This window comes from Eulemur rufifrons, chromosome 7, assembly GCF_041146395.1.
Source record: "Eulemur rufifrons isolate Redbay chromosome 7, OSU_ERuf_1, whole genome shotgun sequence".
NCBI lineage: Eukaryota > Metazoa > Chordata > Mammalia > Primates > Lemuridae > Eulemur > Eulemur rufifrons.
Window position 1 is genome coordinate 46,093,732 of NC_090989.1, and position 20,751 is coordinate 46,114,482.

Below are 20,751 nucleotides of genomic sequence, written 5' to 3' on the forward strand. Positions count from 1 at the left end.
ACAAGATGGATTTTTTAAAATAGTCACAACCTAATGATGAAAGGAACAATTCAACAGGAAGTCGTAACAATTCTAAACTTGCATGCGCCTAATATTTATGAAATATGTAAATAAAAATTGGTAGAATTACTAGAAAATATGGGCAAATTCAGAATAAGAGGAGGAGATGTTAATACACACCTCAGTGATTGATAGATAAAACATAATTCAGAAACGTAACAGATTTGAAAAACATAAAAAGTTTATCTATGATCATCTACAGAAATCTGTACCTAACAATTAGAAACTATATTTTCCTTTAAAGAAAACATTAAAACATTTTTAAAATTGATTATGGGCTGGCAAATGATGGCCTGTGGTTTATATACAACTATTTCAGAGGATTTAAACAAGATAAGATGTTTCCCAGATCTTTTATGGAAGTAATATAACCTTAATACCTAAACCAGACAAGGAAAGTACTAGAAAGGAACATTATATGAATCTGACTTTTGAACATTGATGAAACAAATCTACAAGAAAGAAATATGTCATGACCAGTTTGGGCTTATCCTAGGAATAGTAAGAATGGTTTAACATTAGAAAACCTATTTTTACAGTTCACCATATTAACAGATTATAGGAGAAAACCCATATAATTGTCTCAATAAATGTAAAAACAAAAAGCATTGCATTACATTTAACACTTATTCATGATTTAAAAATAAAGGCAACAAAGAGTTCTTAGCAAAAGAATAAAGGAATAGAAGAAAACTTCATTAAGCTGTAAGCAACATCTTTTGATGCAAGGATAGTGTGGGGGTTAAGATTATGAACTCTGGGATTAGAATATCTGGCGTTCAAATCTTAGCTGTGCCAATTATTAGTTGTGTGCTATTAGACAAGCATTACAAATTAATGAAAGTTGGCTTCTATCATTTTTTTTAAGTCAAGTTTCTTGAGGAATAATTACAATAGTAAAATTAACTTTTTTACTAAACAGCTCTGTGAATTTTAATTAATGCATAAAATTGTGTAGCCACCATCACAATCAATATAGAACATTTCCATCACTCCAAGAAGTCCTTCACCTCCAGTCCCTGGTTAACTACTCATCTATAGCTTTGCCCTATCCACAATGTTAAATAAATGAAATCAAACGTTAATGTAGCCTCTTGAGTCTGGCCTCTTTTGCTTAGCATCATGCTTTTGAAATTCTTCCCTGTTGTTATGTGTTCCAATAGTTTGTTTTGTTCTTTTCTTAACTATGAGAACTAATAAGAGAGGAGCAAAGTTGTTACCCAGGGCAGATTTAGGTTTTTTTTGAGGCCTGAAACTTATATAATTTGGTGTGCCCTCTCTTAGAAAAAGAATGCAAAATAACTGTTACAAAATAGGTATGAAAGAAGCTATTGATCTTTTAAATAAGAAAAGAAATAACAAATAATAACAGCTATAAACACAGGAATTCTGAAAATTTTTATTTTACTCACCCCCATCAAATAAGAAAAAAAATATGGTTTCTTTGCAATTATACATACAATGTACCATCTACTGTATGTATTCCTACAGGAGAGACCTTCCATTTTGAATAGACCAAAATGAGAACCTAATTCTCTGCTCACAGTTTTATATTTTGGATGATTGGAAGAATTTTCTATGACTAGTTTCAGGTTTCATACATTCTCAACTTGGTTTCTCCCTCACTTCCCATGTCATTCTAGGCACAGGTGCTACAGGCACATTCATGTCATCATCTGTACCCTCTAGCCCTACCCACTTTGTGTCAGAATGTCTGGTGAATTGGCACAGGGTGGTAGGCAGTATTTTTGGCAGCATTCCAGCTTTAGAACAGCTAGCAAAAGTCTAAATATAGACAGATGTGATTGCAAACTACATAAATATCCCATTAAGCTCAAACTAAATGCATATACAACCAGCTTACTCTAACTGGACCCCCAAAATGCTCCCAGAAAGTGACAGAGGAGAATTTAGAGTGGAAACAGACAGTGGTCTTAACAAGCTGTGGTTAAATCTTTCTTTTGCAATTTTTTGAAGAACAATTGTATAATCCCTCTGCCAGGGTCCCTCCCTCCCCTAGAAGGGGTTTTTGCAGGCGAGTACTTGGAAGTTTAAGGAAAATGCTGGGAAACTGGACTTCAGGTACTTCTCATAAAGAGGATGAAGGTGCGGATTGAGAGAGAGAAGATGTGCAGCCTTCTGTTTTCACTTGACGTTGTTGCCATGAGTTGAAAAAGGACAGTGTACTTGACTCCCCTTTTGGAAGAATTTAACCAATCCCATCTGGCAGTGTCTGTTTTTAAGCAGAGTCTTCAGGGACTTAGGGAAGAGACGGTGCTATCTTGATGACTCCACTTCATGGGCTGAATCGGCCACTGGGACTAAGTGGCACAGGCCCAGCTTAACCTCCTCAGATCCCCACTGTCCTAGAGGAACCTGGGTCCTGGAGCCAGCCTGGCTAAATTGGATCCCCATGCTTCTCTTTCAGTATTCTGTTAATGAAAACCACAGAACTAACATGCTTACTTCAGAAAAGCAGTTTTCACTTTGGGACCAAAAAACATCACAGTGTAAGGAAACAACTAATTTATTCAACCTCCAGTGATATGAGATGATCTCATTTTATATGTTAAAAGGTTTCAGATGAAATAATTTTTTGGAACAAGAAATAACTCAGATTTAGAGCATTTGATTAAGAAGGTATTTTAAATATTTATCATGGGTTTTTGGTGCGTAAGAGTCACATACCTTTAAAAAATATGTTACAGTTCGCCTTCTGTATTTGTGGGTTCCACATCTGTTGATTCAACCAACTGGGAATTGAAAATACTTTTTAAAGTACTGAGTATTTCAGACTTGTCATTTTTCCCTAAACAATATAGTATAACAACTATTTACATAGCATTTACATTGTTGTTAGGTATTGTAAGTAATCTAGAGATGATTTAAAGTATACAGGAGGCTATGCATAGGTTATATACCAATACTATGTCATTTTATATCAGAGACTTGAGCATCTCTGGATTTTGGCATGTGAAGGAGGTCCTGGAACCAATCCCCCATGCATATCGAGGGACGAATGTTTTTATTTTCAACTAGGCTGCTTAAATATAGACTGTGTTCTTCAGTTAGCAAATTTTAGGGAATGGAGGAATACAGAGTTTAGAATTTTTCTCTCTGGGAGGCCAAGGTGGGAGGATCGCTTGCACTCAGGAGTTCGAGACCAGCCTGAGCAAGAGTGAGACCCTGCCTCTACTAGAAAAAGTTAGCCAGGCGTGGCGGCAGGTGCCTGTAGTCCCAGCTACTTGGGAGGCTGAAGCAAGAGGATCACTTGAGCCCAGGAGTTTGAGGTTGCTGTGAGCTAGTCTGACACCATGGCACTTTAGCCCAGGCAACAGAGCGCGACTCTATCTCAAAAAAAAAAGAATTTTTTTCTAAGATCATTACTTGATTTTTAAACATTAATGGAATTGATCTTGGCATTTATTTATTTGTAGGTCCTTCTTTTTATTTTAATGTGATTTTTTTAAAGCTAATAAAATGATATGAGGAAATTTGTATAAGGGATTTAATGTTTTACATAGAGAATATATATTATTTTATAATGAAAATGTAAATAAAGCAGTAAGTATGGGCATGCTGTCTACTGTCAGTCAACACTAGACCAAGTACTTTGGGCACTTATGGATACTCTCAGGGAGTTTCTGGTTCAAATGGAGAGAAAGCCTAACATTTATGCAATACCAGCACATGCAAGGCAGGGTAAAATTATGTGCTATTTTACAAGGTACAAGAACCTATAGTATAGAAAGACACTCAGAGGTGAAATGAAGAAGGAGAGCTGTGTAGTTAGCCAAGATTTTCCTGAAGGATCCCAGATGAACATGGGTTCGAGAATATTAACTGAAAACAGACCCCACTGATAGAAGCCAACATAAGAATTTTCACAGGATTAAAGGTAGCCTTCAGAGTCTTTGGGATTTTTTTATGTAAACAATCATGTCATCTACAAGTGGAGGCAGTTAGATTTTTCCCTTCCTAATGGATATGCCTTTTATTTCCTCTTCTTGCTATATTGCCCTGGTTAAAAGTTCTAGCACTGTGTTGAATAAGACTGGTGAGAGCTGACATCTCTGCCTTGTATTAACTATAATGTTTGCTACAAGTTTTTGTACCTACTATTTATCAATTTCAATTCCTTTGAATCTGTTGATGCTTTATGGCCTAGAATATGATCTATCTTGGTATATGTACCATGACATTTGGAAAAAATATGTATTCTGCTGTTGTTGATTGGAGTGTTCTACAAATTTTGATAAGATCCTTTGCTTGATGGTGTGACTCAATTCTTTTATATCTTTACTGATTTTCTGTCTAGTCATTTTCTCAATTTTTGAGAGAGGACTTAAAGTTATCTATTTCTCCTTTCATTTCAGTCGGTTTTTGCAGCCCATATTTTATACCTCTATTACTTGGTACACACACATTTAGGATTTGCTATGTCTTCTTAATAGATTTACCCTGTTGTCGTCATATAGTGTCCCTCTTGTTCTCTGATAATTTTCTTTGCTCTGAAGTCTACTTTCTCTGATATTAATATAGCCACTCCTGCTTTCCTTTGACCAACATTTGCATCTCTTTGCTTTCAGTTTGCTAATTATATTTGAAGTAAGTTTCTTATATACAGCATATAATTAGGTCATATTTTTAATCCATTCTGTCTTTAAATTTGTATGTTTATACCATTTACATTTAATGTATTAATTGATATGTTGGAGGTTAAATCTGCCATTTTTTGGTTTGTTCATTGTTTTTCATATCTCTGTTTTATTTTTCCTGCCTTCTTGTGGGTTACTTGAACATTTTTTAGAATCCTACTTTTTCTTAGTGCTTTTGAGTGTATCTCTTTGTATAGCTTCACCTCTCTAAAACAGCAGTATTCTTATCTGAAAATGGAGAGTTTTATATCTATAAAATCTGTGGTTATATTGCAAAAATTAAATGATGTATATGAAGCCCAGTGTTAAACATGTAGTAAATGCAATGATAGTTCTGACCACTAATTATCATCATCAGATTTTTTTTTGTCATTTTTGCCTTTAAAAACTCTTAGTTTTTTAAAGGCTGTAAAAAGTTCTATTGTAGGAATGTTCCATATTAAACATTCCCGAATGTAAGACATCTAGGTAATCTTCACTTTTTCAGTTTTATAAATAAGATAGGTATCTTGGTGCTTAAATCTGTCCTCATTGTGGATCATTTCCTTACATTCAGCTTCTTAGAGGTAGAATTACAAAGTTAACAGACAGAACCTTCTAAAAAGGTTCTCCACTAGCAATGGGAGAAAGAGAGAGAGAGACTTTTCTAATTTTCAAACTTTATATTTCCTAGAAGCATCAGAAGGTGGAGGAGAAGACACAGAAGTCATGCAGCAGGAAACAGTTCCAGTTCCTGCACCAGCAAAGAAAACTAAACAGGTAGTAGTCACTGTGGGAGAGTCACAGCCGTTGGATTCTGAAACCAGCTTCTTCCACCCCTCTACAGCATTTCCTGAGTCCTAGTATCAGTTGTTTGTGGGATTTGAGAGAAGCTTTTACCTTTTCTGCCTCTGAAAGGGCCATGCTTCCTTAATTATGAACGAGCAAGGGCTGTTTTAGCCCTAATTTTTTTTAACTATATATATGTATTTCACAGTAATGATATCTTAGATTTTTATATCACATTTTCACCAAAGATCCAGCCTTATTCTTTTGGGTCCAGTTCCTAAAAGGAGACAAATAGCATAAAGATACAGAAGATTGCTCTGCACACAGATGCATGATTACAGTACCATGCCATGCTGCCAGCAGGCTCCTAGGACCTTATTTCTGCCCAGCCTTATGGTCTGTCATATGCATTATCAGGGGATTTATTGCCTTTGTATTTACCACAAGTGGACATTTGTATAAACTTTGCTTCCTGGACCTGTGACCTTTTATTGTCTTTTTAATCTTCCTACTGACTTTTGAAATGCCACTCACATCCATTTGTAGCTATTTCCCATATATGTTGAAATATGTTTTGTCTTTTTGATTTTGTTCATTATTTTTTCTTTGGGGGAAGAAGATTGCAGAAAGGCATACATACATACATTATATACATTTACTATATAATCTTGATTTTTTTCTCCAACCATTAAATATTTTGTTCTAAGGCCCTATACCAGTTTTAATTTTAACTATTCTTTCAAAAACCTATATATTAACATATCTTTAGCTTTTCAATTTATTCCCTCAAATTGGGGTTTAATTTTACCTTAACTTATCCTACTGACCACACCCATAGTCAGACCTTCTCTAACTTTTGCCTCTAATCAGTGCCTATTTATTTGCAGAACTTATTTCCAAATACTCTTCTTCGTACCCCATTGGCTTTCTTTTTTCTTACTTTCTCCCTTGATTTTCTACTTGCTTGCTCCTTGATCTTTCTGGACCCATTAGTAAAAGAATAAACTTAAATAAGTAAATTTACCCAAGCCTGCATCATTATTTCTTTTTATTGGTGGAACCGTCAGCATTGCTACCTTTCTGCCTGTTCTGTAGCTTGGCTTTTCTCTTCCCGCAATCATGAAATTAGATAAATGGAAGGTAGCTATAGAGAGAAAAGGAAAAATGAGAGAGGAGAAAGTACTTTCCTCGGTTCTGTGAGCATTCACCTATCTTTCTGCCCAGATTTCAACAATAATGAAGACCTTTCTCTGAGCAGTTACCACAGGCGCTGTACAAGGCACACCGTGACTCACATAATGCTCACAGCCTCCCTCGGAGCGGGGTGGAACCCCATGTTACAAGGAACCTGAGGCTCAGAGAGACAGGTTCCAGGAGTCAGGCCTCCCTAGCTGTCTGTAAGCCAGACACTGAGGATGCTGCTGCTTGGGCTTCCCTTTTTACCTGTCCTTTCTCTTTCAACACGGGAAAATTGGATTAACCATATTCTCATGTGCTTTCTTGGTCACATGCCACTGCTGTTTTTCTGCTGAACAACAACAACAAAAAATTACAAAAGCTTGAGATTTACTGGCCATTTTAATCACCTTTCTCTTACTCTAATTTCTCTCACTACTAAATTACTTTGAAGAGTCCAAGTCCTAGGTAGACCAAATGCCCTAACCCCATTCTCCAACCCTAGCCTCAGTTCCCAGGCCAGAGAATTATTCTCTGTCTCTTTACATGGGAATATGTCTGTGCCCCTCTGCCCCATGTGAGGATTTGTCCTTTAGGGCCCTGGTCTTCCCCGCCAGGCTGTACCACCTCAAGGATGGAATTTATCTGTGCATCCCCAGCCCCTGGCACAGAACCTTGCCCCGAATTGGCACTCGTTTTTTTGTGAAATGAAGGAATGAATGACCATACCAGTATCCCCGTTTTCTCGTCACTCTTTCCATCTCAACCTTTTGTGCCCCAGCCTGTGAGCCATCAGCGCCCTGACACTGCTGCCTGCAGATGTCTCACGTCCCTCCTCCAGCCCCATCCTTGATCTTCACTCCACAGCTTCCTCCCTGAAAGGTTTCCCGACCTTGACATTCAGGGCTGGGGTCTGTCCTCTTGCACCCCTACCTGCCCACACGGTCCCTCGGGTTCCTCTGTGAGCCCCCTGGTCCTCTCCCTCCCGCTGCTCTTCTCTCTCTGGAACTCCTCCCACCCCACCAGGACGACTTTCTTGTTAGGCAGACGGTCCTTCTCCAGTTGTTTACACAGGAAGAACTTGAACCTCCCTCCAAGTGGTTCATACATGCCTGAGGGCCAGGGTTTCTTTTGTGTCCACTATAGTACCTAGCACAGTTTTGGGCACTTACTTGGCAGATGTAACAAGATATATGTTTTCTAAATACGTTTTTTTCTGGATCAAAAAAACAAAAGAAATTATTTTGTGCTATGTTTAAATTTTGAATTTTTCTCAAATTTGCTTTTTTTGCTGGCTTTTATAATGCTCATAAAGGAACTGCCTGGCATTATGCTGTCAACTGTACATGCATTTAGGCTTTACCGTCACCAGGTGAGAGCATCTGTCAGGATAGAGGGTGTTCCTTCCTTTGCCATAGCTGGGCCTCACGTTTGTGTTACTGAGTCCACACCCCCAATCTGTCTAGTTCTTCAAACAGCAGATTTATGACTTTATAAAATTTTTTAAATCCATATGACTACATCATCTCTAGCAACCATTTCACATCTAAGTAATCATCGTTGACCTGCTTAATAATGTGAGTATAAAGATTTGCCAACAGTTCTTTTTCCTTCCCAGTTACTGCTTCCAAAATAAATGATGAATTCCCTACTCCTAGAGATTGCATCACCCTCTCCCCTCCTCAACATCAGTCATTTCAGAGCCAGTCCTAGTGACTTTGTAATTATGGTTCCCAGAATATAAACGCTTATGAAGGATCTGTGACTTTTCATTGATGCCTCCATGATGTCAGCAGCCTCTCAGTGGTTCCATGACCCATCCTCTCCTCCTCAGAGACCACACTGGACTCCTTTTCTGTTCAGCTAGTCTTTTGTTTATCTCCTCGGATCACAGAGGAATCTTCAGCAAGAGTGCTTGTCCCTTCTCCTCCTTATTCTACTTTCTCTACTATTGTATTTACTTACTATTTCTTTATTTAAGCATTGACTGTTTAATATTCCTCCCACTCTTTATCACCAAGATTATTCTTGACTATTGTTGAAAGAAAACAATATTTCTTCCACTGTCTGATTCACCTTCTTCTTTTCCATGATAGTTTCTCAGTTCTGTTCTTTGTATTAATCTATTGTTGCATAACAAATTGCCCAAAATTAGTGGCTTAAAACAAAAAAATCATTATTTCACAGTCTGTGTTATCTCCCAGGAATGGCTTAGCTCAGTTCGTCTGGCCCTGCATCTCTCGTCAGGCTCCAGCCAAGCTGTGGGGTAGGGGTGGGGAGCTCGACACGGGGGAGTCCACCTCCAGGCTCACTTGTGTGGTTGTTGGCAGGTCTCAGTCCCTCACTGTGTTAGCTTCTCCACGGGGTTGCCTCACAGCATTGCGGCTGGCTTTCCCCAGGCTGAGTGATCCAAGAGGGAATGAGCGAGCGTACCAGGACAGAAACCACATCTTTTTATAAGCTATTCTCAGAGTTGACATCTCATCACTTCTGCCATATTCTATTAGAAGCAAGTCAGTGAATGTTAGGAGTTTCTTATTAAGTCTCAAGGCCTAGGAATAATTCTCCATGGTTCTTGGCTCTTTGGGCACTTTGTTCTCTCCTCTACATCATCTTTCTTCTGTTTTGGTTTTTTTTTTTTTTTTACCCCATGAAAAGTAGCATGTGTTTGCAACTGAGCAGCTCATTCAGCTTGCTTCTTGACAGAATTCTGAGGGTCCAAAGGTCACACTTCATGTTGTTCTCTGACTCTCTCAGTCCAGACTAGTAGTGTTTCTGCATACATAACTCCTTTAAAAGCTGTTTGGGTCACCTGTGATTCTTTTGGGGGTTTACTTCATTAGGCAGAAGTCACACCCACAGATCTTTTCCTGATAAACCCTTCTCAACCTTGGGCCCCTGCTGAGACAACTGAGGGACAACACCCCTAAGCTTTCTACAGGCATATTGTTTGAGAAAATCTGGGAGGCATAAGCCTAATTTCCTGAAAGACCTCCTAAGTGACTGAATTGTATTCTGAGGCACCATCTTTGTTCTTTCTGAGGTTTTAACAAATAGTCTTGCAGTCACACACTTGACTTCAGTTTCAATAGTCCTTCTCTCCATTTAACTGACTCCTTTTGCATTTTACTAGAAGCCCCAAGAAGAAATCAGGTGGCACTTTCAACACTATTTGGAAATCTCCTTTAAGATTTTCCTCACTTTCAGGCCGGGCGTGGTGGCTCACGCCTGTAATCCTAGCACTCTGGGAGGCCGAGGTGGGTGGATCCTTTGAGCTCAGGAGTTCGAGACCAGCCTGAGCAAGAGTGAGACCCCATCTCTACTAAAAATAGAAAGAAATTATATGGACAGCTAAAAATATATATAGAAAAAATTAGCCGGGCATGGTGGTGCATGCCTGTAGTCCCAGCTACTCGGGAGGCTGAGACAGGAGGATCCCTTGAGCTCAGGAGTTTGAGGTTGCTGTGAGCTAGGCTGACGCCACGGCACTCACTCTAGCCTGGGCAACAGAGTGAGACTCTGTCTCAAAAAAAAAAAAAAAAAAAGATTTTCCTCACTTTCTTCAAGCTGTTGCTCTTAATGTCTTCAAAGTCAAAAATTTTATGAACAGTAGGTTCAGGCCCACTATCCATCAATCACCTTATTTTTGACACATTTCAAAGTAATTTGCAAAATCATTACTCGCCACCCCCCCAGACATTTGAGCATGCATATCATTAACTAAAGTTCAATCTCTGTTTTAAAGTTCATTTATTTTCCTTTGAGATAAAGTTAATATACAATAAATGCTCAAATGTACCTTCGATGAGTTTTGATAAACATATACATCTGTGTATCACAAAGCTCTATCAGGATAAAAAACAATATTGTCAACCCAGAATCCTTTCATGCCACCTCTGGGTTAATTACCATTCTAAACTCCTTACCCCAGAGGCAATAACTGTTCTGATATTTTTCCTGGAAAAATTACTTTTGCCTGTTCTAAAATTTTATGTAAATGAATCATACAGTATGCACTCTTGTGTTCAAGACTTCTTTCACTCAGCACAATGTTATTTAGATTTGTCCATGTTGATGTACAGTGTTTCATTCCCTTTTATTGTTGAGCATATCAGTCTGCTAAAGCTGCCATAAGAAAATACCGCAGAGAAAGTGGCTTAAACAACAGAAATTTATTTCTCACAGTTCTGGAGGCTGGAAATTCAAGATCAAGATGTCTATAGGTTTGGGTTCTTTTGAAGCCTCTCTCCTTGGCTTACAGATGGCCATCTTTCTCACATGGCCTCTCCTCTATGTAAGTACATCCCTGCTGTCCCTTCCTCTTCTTATAAGGACACCAGTCATATTGGATTCAAGCCCCACCATTATGACCTATTGAACCTTAATTACCTCTTTAAAGGCGCTGTCTCCAAATACAGTCACACTTGGGGTTAGGCTTTCAACATATAAATTTCAAGGAGACACAGTTCAGTCCATAACACTGAGCAATATTCAATTATATGAATATACCATTTTGTTTATCCATTCTTCTATTGATGGATACCTCAGGCTATTTCCTGTTTGGAACTACTATGAATAAATCTGCCATGACCATTCACATACAAATTTTTCTGTGTACATATATTTTTATTTCTATTCAGTAAAGACATGAGTCTTGCCCAGTCATGTTTAGTTTTATAAAAACTGCCAAATCTTTTTCCAAAATGTACCATTTTGCACTCCCACTATCAGTGTGTAAGAGTTTTGGTTGCTTTATATCCTTGTCAATACTTGGAGTAATTAGTCTTTTAATTTTAGACATTTTGGTAGATGTGTATTGAATAACTTTGGGCCAAGCCCAAAAGAAACTAAACACCAGTTCTAAATTGTTTCGTCTTTATAATGAACATGCTTGTTTTGTTGTAAAATGACAATTTAAATGTTCTATTTTTGCCAATGTAATAATCATACATATCTTTTTTAAATAATCAAACACTATTAAATATTTTAAAGGAAAAAATAGCAATCTCCTTTCCCACTCTCATTGTAGTCCTTTCGTCAGATAAAACCTCAGCTTTTCTACCTTTTTTCCTTATTTGCTACCTTGTAGTTTATACTGCTATCTCTTAATTTATCAATTGCTAATATAATCTGCTGACCTCCTGATATAGTATATGAGGACATAGCTCTCCCACCTCCCTCCTAGTCCCTCTCCAACTGCCACTTCCCCTGCCAACACAGTATCACATTTTGGTTAAAACAGTTGTCACTATTACATTGTTATGGTGATGGAAATATTCTTCAGTGCTGAGAAAAAGAGAAGCTATAATCATCCCTCCTTTCTTATACAACTCTTTATTTTCATGGCATTAATAATTGCCTCATTTCTTTATTTGCCTGGGTTGCTGTGTTCCTATTGTTAATTGTTTCCATATGTTCCAACATCTCTTCCACATGCCCATGAATAATATTTTCCATATGGTCAAGCACATCAGTTATTTTTCTTTCCTGCAGACCTCCATCTTCTTCTTCCACTCTGAATTAGTTATTCCTTAGGACCACTGAGCAATTGAGACCTCTTAACTGTCATCCTGGGATGTCCCTTAAACACTGTCCTGGATTGGACTCCCTTTTTGCTGAATACTATATCTTCCTTTTTCTTATTTTAGCCTTTTAGTATATTTTGCTGGAATATATCCTTCACTATCTGTGAGTACGAAGTAAATTTTTTGAGACTTTATATATCTGAATGTGACTTTACTCTTACACTTGATTGATAGTATGGCTGGGTATAAAAGTCTCATTTGCAAGTAAACTCTACTCATAATTTTGAAGGCATCATTTCATTGAGTTCCAGCATCCATTATTGCTGTTGAGAGGTGTTGATACTATTCCTTTTTACTGATCCTTTGTATTTTGTATGCTGTTTTAATTTTTGGAAATTTTTAGAATCTTTGTCCATGATTTCCTGAAATTTTACAATGATGCTCCTTGGTGCAGGTATTTTTCATATTCATCTACTATATACCCAATAGGCTTTCAATTTAGAGTTTCATGTTCTAGAAAGTTTCCTTCTGTTCTGAAAAGTTTTTCTTATATTACTTCTTTGATGACTCCTTCCCTGCTATTTTATATGATCTCTTTTTCTATAATACCTTTTCTTGGAATATTGAATCTCTTGGGCTGAGAGAGAAAATCTCTAGAGAAAATCTCTAATTTTCTCACCATTTTTTCTTACCATTTTTCTTCTCTTTCTCAGAAATTGCCTCCTTTATCTTCAAGCCTTCCTCTTATATTTTTATTTCAACTTTCTTATTTGTTTTAATCTTTAAATGTTTTCATATTGTTCCCTTTTTTACACTATCTTGTTCTCGTTTCATGGCTGCAATATCTTCCCTTACCTCTCTTAGGATATTAACTGCAATTGTTTTGAAGTACCATCCCTCTTTCCTCTGAGTTTATTTTTCTTTTTGTTGTTTGTTTGCTCTCATGTTATAGAATTTCGTTAGATGTCTGATGAACCTTAGCTATCTATTCATATGAAAGAGATATACACTAAAAAATTGATGGGAAGTTTTTGTGCATGAGTGAGGCTTATTGATTAGTGTACTTCCCGGTAGGGTGATAATATAACAAGCTGGATTTTTATTATAGGACTTCCAAATGTCACTGTCTTGAGGCATTTCTCTTATGTCTTTCCATTTTTGCAGAGAATTTAGTAGTCTCCTGCCTACAATATATAACTGGAACAGGAGCAGAAAACAAAGGTGAGCCTCAGCCTCCGCCCTCTCTTCCCTGTCCCAGACTTGATCCTCTTGATGTCTTCAGAGGATAAACCTCCAGTCTGCTACCAGGAAGGGGAAGGTGAAAGGAAGCAGTAATGAGACAGTTGCTTGTATGCTAGGATAGGAGATAAATCCTAGTGAAGAATAAGGGGCCAAGCATTCTAAATATAACTTTTCAGCCAATCTCTTTCTTTTCAACCCTTCACTGTCTGTAGTTCCTTATGCCTCCAAGTACTGGACCTTTCCAGAGTTCAATAGCCATCAGACAGACTCACTTATTGTTAGCTTCTACCTCTTCAGAAACCCAGGTGCTAGCTTTCTCTCTCTGCTAAGTCACTTCCATCCAGTTCAACCAGTTTCCTATTTTCCAGAATGATGTTGAAATATCTCTACTACTGTTGTTCTCTCTCCTGGTTTCTTGGTCCTTAATAGATTTATACCTTTTCAATGCCCTTTATTTTCAATTCAGCGGCATTTTGAGGATGATTTGCCATGTTTAACCAATTTTTGATACTTTATGGAATTGAGAACATGCCCCAATTGCTTCTCTTAAAAGCTATTTTTTTTCCCATAAATTTTTAGGGGAGTGTGATTCTTCAGATTACATATTTAAAATTGCTACATTTCATATAAAGAAATGACATTACTTATTAACTGTTACAGTTGCATCTTATTGAAATTGGTTTTCAGAAACAGTTAGTGGCCTGCCTGGGTTCTTCCACATCTTCTTACCCAGTCTCTCTGAGGGTAAACATCAACATTCATAAGACAGCTGACTAAACTTAAGAATTTCCAATACTGTGGATTTGGATTTCTCCATAAAGCCATCTCCCCCCACAATGGAAATTGACCCCATAAAATTGACCTCATCATTAGCACCCTACCCCAGCCAACTAAGATTACTGGTCCCAAAACACAAATATTATATTGCATTTCCTTAGGGATGATCTAAGAATTTGAACCAAACATTTAAACCTGATGCAGTATCTTGGCTAAAGCAATTCATCAAGTATGTTTCATTTTTCCTATGCATGACTCAGAATTACGTTTTGATTTTTTCTTCCAGAATCGAAGAGTCCATTTCCTTACAACTGAGCTCATTTCTAGATTTAATTTATATCATGTTGGAGTTAATTGGCTTTGTAAACCTAGCATAAATACAACCAGCACGTTGAACATACTTCCAGAGAATACCCCCATATGCTAAGTAAGAAAATGCAACAGGTTTCTAAATATGCTTCCCAAAAACCTTCTTACTGGTGAAGAGATACTGCAATATGCCTTAAGGGATCTGCTAATGGTCTCCAGGCCTTTGCCTTAGGAACATGAGCTGAATGTTGGCCTGGTCTATAATTGGACTCTTATGACCATCTGGCAGCTTCTGTGACATATTAGTGGCCTTGGCCCAGTTTCTAATTGGCATGTACCAGCATCAAATTGGCATGTATCTATAGCCACAAAACAGCTTAACTTTCTAAATAAGAGAGGTCATAATGTCTTTCTTTTCTTCGGCTATGATGCAATTGCTCTTTGCAGATTTTTTGTTTTAACTGAAAGGAAGCTAAAATTTCAAGATTCCCATGTTACTTTAATCCTAAACCTTTTGAATCTTCTTCTCTACTAACTGAAAGAAAGTCTAAAAACTGCTGGTGTTTGGCCCTATGTTTCAAAGAAATTGTTATGTAGCATAGTATCTTTCTCTCTGATTTCAGGCCATAGACGTTCTTAATCTGCAGGCTGTCTATAAGCTTTCATAGAAAGATTCATCTGTAATCATTTTAAACACAGCCAGTGGAGACAGGATTGCTTTAGTTAGTATCTTACCAGCTTAAACTGAGGGCTCTCTAGGTGGAATGGAAACTTAATCAAGGGAAAACTCAAAATAAGTTTTCACTTACATTTTATATCTTACTTGGCAACTTGTTTGAAAATGTTGCATAAAAGGTCCAGCACAGGAAACATTTTATACTCCTGCTTATGATTAATAAATATAGAATCTGGGGCATTCTATTTTATAAATCAAGGTCTTAGTCCAAATTTCCTGTTTTTCTACATTAAAAAAACACTCAGGGTAAAAATAGCACTAAACTGTATAGGGTACTCGGGGGTCAAGGCAACAGGCAAAACAGATTACTCTGGATGCTGTGGTGCCCGAGACTCTTATCAGACCATTAGCAGAGACATGCATTTTGTAGTCACTATAGAAAAGGCATTTGGTGCAGCTGATTTTTTAAAAACATAATATATCCTACTTTGGATTTTCTATCCTTATTGAAAAGAGGAAAGGAATAGATAATACAAAATAATAAACCAGTGACTTGGAAATGCAGGCTCCCACACAGCTAGTTCATGGAAAACCCTAGTCATTCTAGTCAAAGACTGTCTTATCACATCTTATTTTAATCATATCTATTTCTGCCTATATTTTATAAACCCAGCCACTGTCTTCAATCTTTAGTACCCTGCACCACCATACCAAATATACATATCCACTCACTCACGTGTTTGATCTTTGTTCAAAGATTTTCCAGTCTTAAGTCTTCTGCACTTTCTGACTTTCTCAGAAATGCTCTCAGCCCAGCCCCTGCTTAATAACCTAAAGTGGGTCTTCCAGCATCTCTCTTCCTGTAGAGTATTACCAAGATATTCTGAAGAATACATGCATGGCAGAAAAGTACTTTGGAATTCATACCATTAATTGACACTTCATCATGCAAAGATGAAAGTTTTCTCATTTGTATTTTTTTATAGCCTAAAGAGTGTTTCTTGATACAACCAAGGGAAACAAAAGAGGATTCCACCAAGACCAGGAAAAGAAGAAAGGTAATATTAATAATTTCTTACAGTGATATGACCCCATATGGTTTCCATCACATTTGTATATATCATACTTTGATGAGGCAACTATTGTAATCCCCACGTTAGAGATGCAGAAATTGTAAGATTTAGTGAGGTTTGATGACTTTCCTAAGGTCACTAGTAATAAGTGTTTCTGTTGGAGCTAGAAATAAATTCTTCTGACTCCTATTTCAGTCTTGTGGAGCACCAAACATCTTTGTTACCCACCCTGTGTTTTCACTGTGGTTAGATGTCAGGCATGGGTTTCTAATTCTAGAAGGAGCCCAGAGCTATCGTCCTTCCTGGCCTCTCTGCCTCTATCTAAGAAAAGAAGTATATAAACCAACCTTCTTTTCTTACTCATTTCAGTTTTTAAGACATTATACCTTTGCATATTAATAAAAAGAAAAGAATAAACAGATGAAGGTAGTATAAGGCATTTCTGACTCTAATTTGGGACCATAATTTAAGGCAAAAAGGTCCCCTTGCATAGGGATGACTGTGTTGCTCCTATGCAGACTTTTTCACTGCTCAGCCTTGGAGAAAGTATGGTTAGCTTCAACCTTCCATCACAGTTGTGAAAACAGCAGTGTAATTCTCTCCCTGCCAAGAAGGGTCTGCTGCTGAAGTCAGCAGAGGAAATATGATTGGGATTAGAGGAAAGAAGATGGACTCAAACCAATTACTTAACAGCAAGCTTTTAGAAAACTAGAGTGTGTGTGCAAATGTTTTCTTTTCTTGCAAATGGCCAAATAGGAAGATGGGAGTTGCCAAATTGGCTGAGGTTTGGCAAGTCCTTAAAGAAGTAACTTTAACTTCTCTTTGATAGTTTGTACACTAATGGCCTTCAGGAGTGTTAAGTTCTTGGTGGCTCAAGGTCAGAGCTCTGGCTAGACGGTTTAGCCTTGACTGAGGTCATGCTAATATATGCCCACTGATGACATATTTTTAAAAGTTAATTCCTTTGACAGAACCTGGACCATTATTGGCAGTGGTATAGAAATGAGGATATTGTGGAAGGAGGGGAAAAAGCTGGGGTTGGGGTTGGGGAATTGCTCTTTCCTGGATCTTTGGTAGAACATTAGAAGGAAATAAGCAGGAAAGTTTCTGAGAAATAAATGAATGATTGTGTGTTCCCAGTACATTGGAGGCATTCAATAAATGCTACACAAATGAGTCCAAATCAAAATAGATATTAGAAAGTATTTCCTGCAGTGCCTTTTCTACTTTCTATAGGGCCACTTTAAGACTGTCAGTCTGGAAGACTTGAGACTCGAAGGTGTAAAGTCCCCCTTTCAGTAGGTTCCTGTGCTCAGATTACTTCTGCAGGTTTTACTCTAATGCCAGAAATCCAAACTGAGGCTCACCACCTCAGAAACCAGGGTAAGCCAGAAATCCTCAAAATTCCACTCTTCCAGGAATACAAATCATTTAGGACTAAAAGAGAGCTTTCCAGAACAACAAGATTTCTTGACTTTTAACAGAAAATAATACCCTATTATGGAGACTACTGCAAAAATTTCAGGTCTCCTGAAGTCATAGACCAAGAGTTACAAGGAGCCTTTTAGATTATCTGTTCGTTTTTTCAAAGCAATAGTTATGTCCAAGAAGTATTCAATAAGTTTTCTCAAGTGTATTTATTAGAACTCACCTTCACACTTAGCTATCACCCAAAGCTATGTACAGTTTAAATGCCAGAGGAATCAACCTGTTATACTAAGCCAAATGCCATTTTAAACTCTTTTTTATTTTTCTTCCTTCTTGTATCTTAGAAGAAAATTACTGATGTTCTTGCAAAATCAGAGCCCAAACCAGGGACACCTGCAGACCTACAGCAGCTGATGAAGGACTATTATAGCAGCAGTCGTTCAGTGATCGAATTAGAAGAACTGAACCTGCCAGGTACAGCCAGGTTTCAATTTTCCTAATGATGAAGAGCAGAACAGGTTCCTCTTTCCTCTACCGTATGGCACAGTTAGGTATCTCTGTCAGTAAATTAGTATATTTTCCATGTGCTAATACTCCTTTTCTCAACCTAATAGTCATAATGATTTGCTTATTAGGATGCTAAGCAGTGTTTCTTGAATCTAATAATAAGATTTGCGATTGGATTTTCTTTTTTATTCAAAAGGCTAATTGTTGGATATGTATTGTTTTAAGCAGACTATTCAAGAAGAATTCCTAATGAAGACAGAAGTTAAAGATAAAGTACACATTTAAAAGTATAGATATGAAACATTACTTTGCTCATCCTTTATAGACAAGAACTTTAGCCTTAATAAGCATCTTAGTTTTGTTGCTGTCCTTCTCACAGGTTTCTAGTCATGGTTTTGCTTTTAGAATAGCATTTCAGGTTGCAGCCAAGACTTTTTCAAGCAAACTATCTAAAGGTAGGAACAAAATTCTGCATTTCCAGCAAGGCCAACACCTCACCTCAGGTGATTCTTAAGCTTACTGAAGTTGAGATCTACTGCCTTAGTGTATTTATAATTAAGATAAAAGATATTGCAAAATTATGATAACTAATTAATCATAATTATGATGCATGCTGTATAACTCTTTTAGGCAGGGATGGGAGAAAATAGATGTTGTCATAAAATCAAACCATAAAAGTTTGGGTGCCACTACTTCAGATGCACTATTTATAGACTACTAGGGATATCTAATACTGCTTTTGGAAAAAGTCAAGGGCAGCTTGATTTCCTTTTTCCATTACAACTTTATGCTTTCTAGAAGCTTGAGAAGCTGAAAAACAGTCTGTTCCCTGGATTTTTATAATTCTTTTGTGATATGCTTTTTTTTTACAAACGCACGTTGGGTTTGGAGACATGAGTGCCCCTGTCTGTTTCTTTTCCAAGAAGATTACCCTTTAGGGAATTGAAGAAGTGTGTTTGCACATGAGCAAAATCTGGAGTTTTAGACTTACTGAGCCCAGACGGCTCCCACAGCAATTGAAAACCACTCTTCTCAGCACACTGGCGCCTCTGGTGTGAGAGCTAGTCCTGACTGCTCTATCACAGGAACCAAGTGTTATAACAAAGCCACTTTTAAAGCTTTAACTGAAGTTTGGTTTTTCCTGTGACTCAATGGTCAGTTTTCCCTTTTAGTTCTTTGTTAGAGCATAACTTGAACTTAGAAAGGATTTACAAGTTAACGGGGCTGCTACTGTTGTGTAACTTCATGGAACATCACAAACCTTGATTCTCTCTAGAATTATAGAGTCAAAGGTCAGAAAAAAACTTTTAAGGAGTCATTTCAGTTCCATAGTGAATTGCATTATATTATTGTTTTATGAGAGTTCAGCACAGTTAGGCAAGAATGCATGGACATGGGTTGTTTTAGAGAAGAAGGAAATTAAGTTAGAAATAATGCTATAGCAGAAAGGCAGGGTTTCATTTTCATTTAAGAAATTAGGCCATTCTGAGACACAGTAAACTGAGGCATCACAGGAAGGTTTAGGAAAAAACGCCCTGGTCATTACACTAATGAGACCAAGGACAGAGGGAAGTCTATGCTAGGTGAGAGGAGGGAGATACCATGGGTTATTTGGGACAGGCTCAAGAAGGGGATAGATATAAGGTGGATGTAAATAAAATATTGTTCCTATTTAGTTTGTCAAGTCTCTAACTTGGTTTTGATTTGAGGTTGTTTGTGTCTGTAGGACAGGAACATGTCTTTTCAATTAATGTTGTACACTGTACATTGTTAATGTCATTCACATGGGCACTTAATTAGGGTTTGAGGCTGGAGTCACCTGGAGCTAATTAACTTCTCTCCAGTCTCCTGAGAGCTGGAGTATAGATCAGTGATTCCTAAATGCCTGTAAGCTAACTGCAACCAAATCACCCAGGAACCTCTCAAAGGAGATTCCTAGGCCCTCCAAGAGATTCTGACTCACTATGCAAAAGGGAGTCCAGGAATCTGTATCTTTTTTAAAGCTTTCCAGGTGAGTCTGATCATATCCAAGCTTGGGAAATTACAGTTTTAAAGACCATAAAAGGCTCCACGACAGTAAAGGAGGCAACAGCTTTGAAGTTAGTAACTCAAATAATGTGAGTTATATGTGCTGGGTCATGATATACATTTAATTTAATTTAGTTATAGTTTACTCCCTAACACTCTGCTGGGTTTATAGACAAACTTTTTCTTATAGAAAGAATTAGTTTAGAATGGTACCCATGCTGTTGCTTTGTTTTTCATCTCAGGTATAGAGTTAATAGTACGTAATTGCTAGACCATGATCATCATTGGTCGGGCAAGGCCCCTGTTTTACTTTAATGTGTTATGTTGTCTTTTATTGTGTTGTGTTGTATTTTGATGCATTATTCCCATTCTTCCCCAATCCACACTCTATTTTCCTTTCCTTATAGGCATTAGCTTTAATGTGTTGATGTACATTTTTAAATATGTGTGTATTCTTATGAAATTCTTGTAAAATGTGTCATGTGTATGTAGGTACATATAAAATTTATGTAGATGACTTTGTG

The 20,751-nt window shown here is 37.4% G+C and overlaps 1 protein-coding gene across 2 annotated transcripts in view; it reads left to right on the forward strand.

Moving 5' to 3' along the window:
- The window catches only part of CMSS1 (cms1 ribosomal small subunit homolog), a 341,998-nt gene that overhangs the window by 308,469 nt on the left and 12,778 nt on the right, over positions 1–20,751 (forward strand). The window contains exons 2-4 of one of the 2 annotated variants that reach the window (XM_069472534.1): positions 5,392–5,477; positions 16,178–16,249; positions 18,037–18,166. In XM_069472534.1, coding sequence (XP_069328635.1) covers positions 5,392–5,477; positions 16,178–16,249; positions 18,037–18,166 — 288 coding nt within the window. The remainder of the gene's footprint in view (positions 1–5,391; positions 5,478–16,177; positions 16,250–18,036; positions 18,167–20,751) is intronic. The other variant, XM_069472536.1, reaches the window with a different exon arrangement.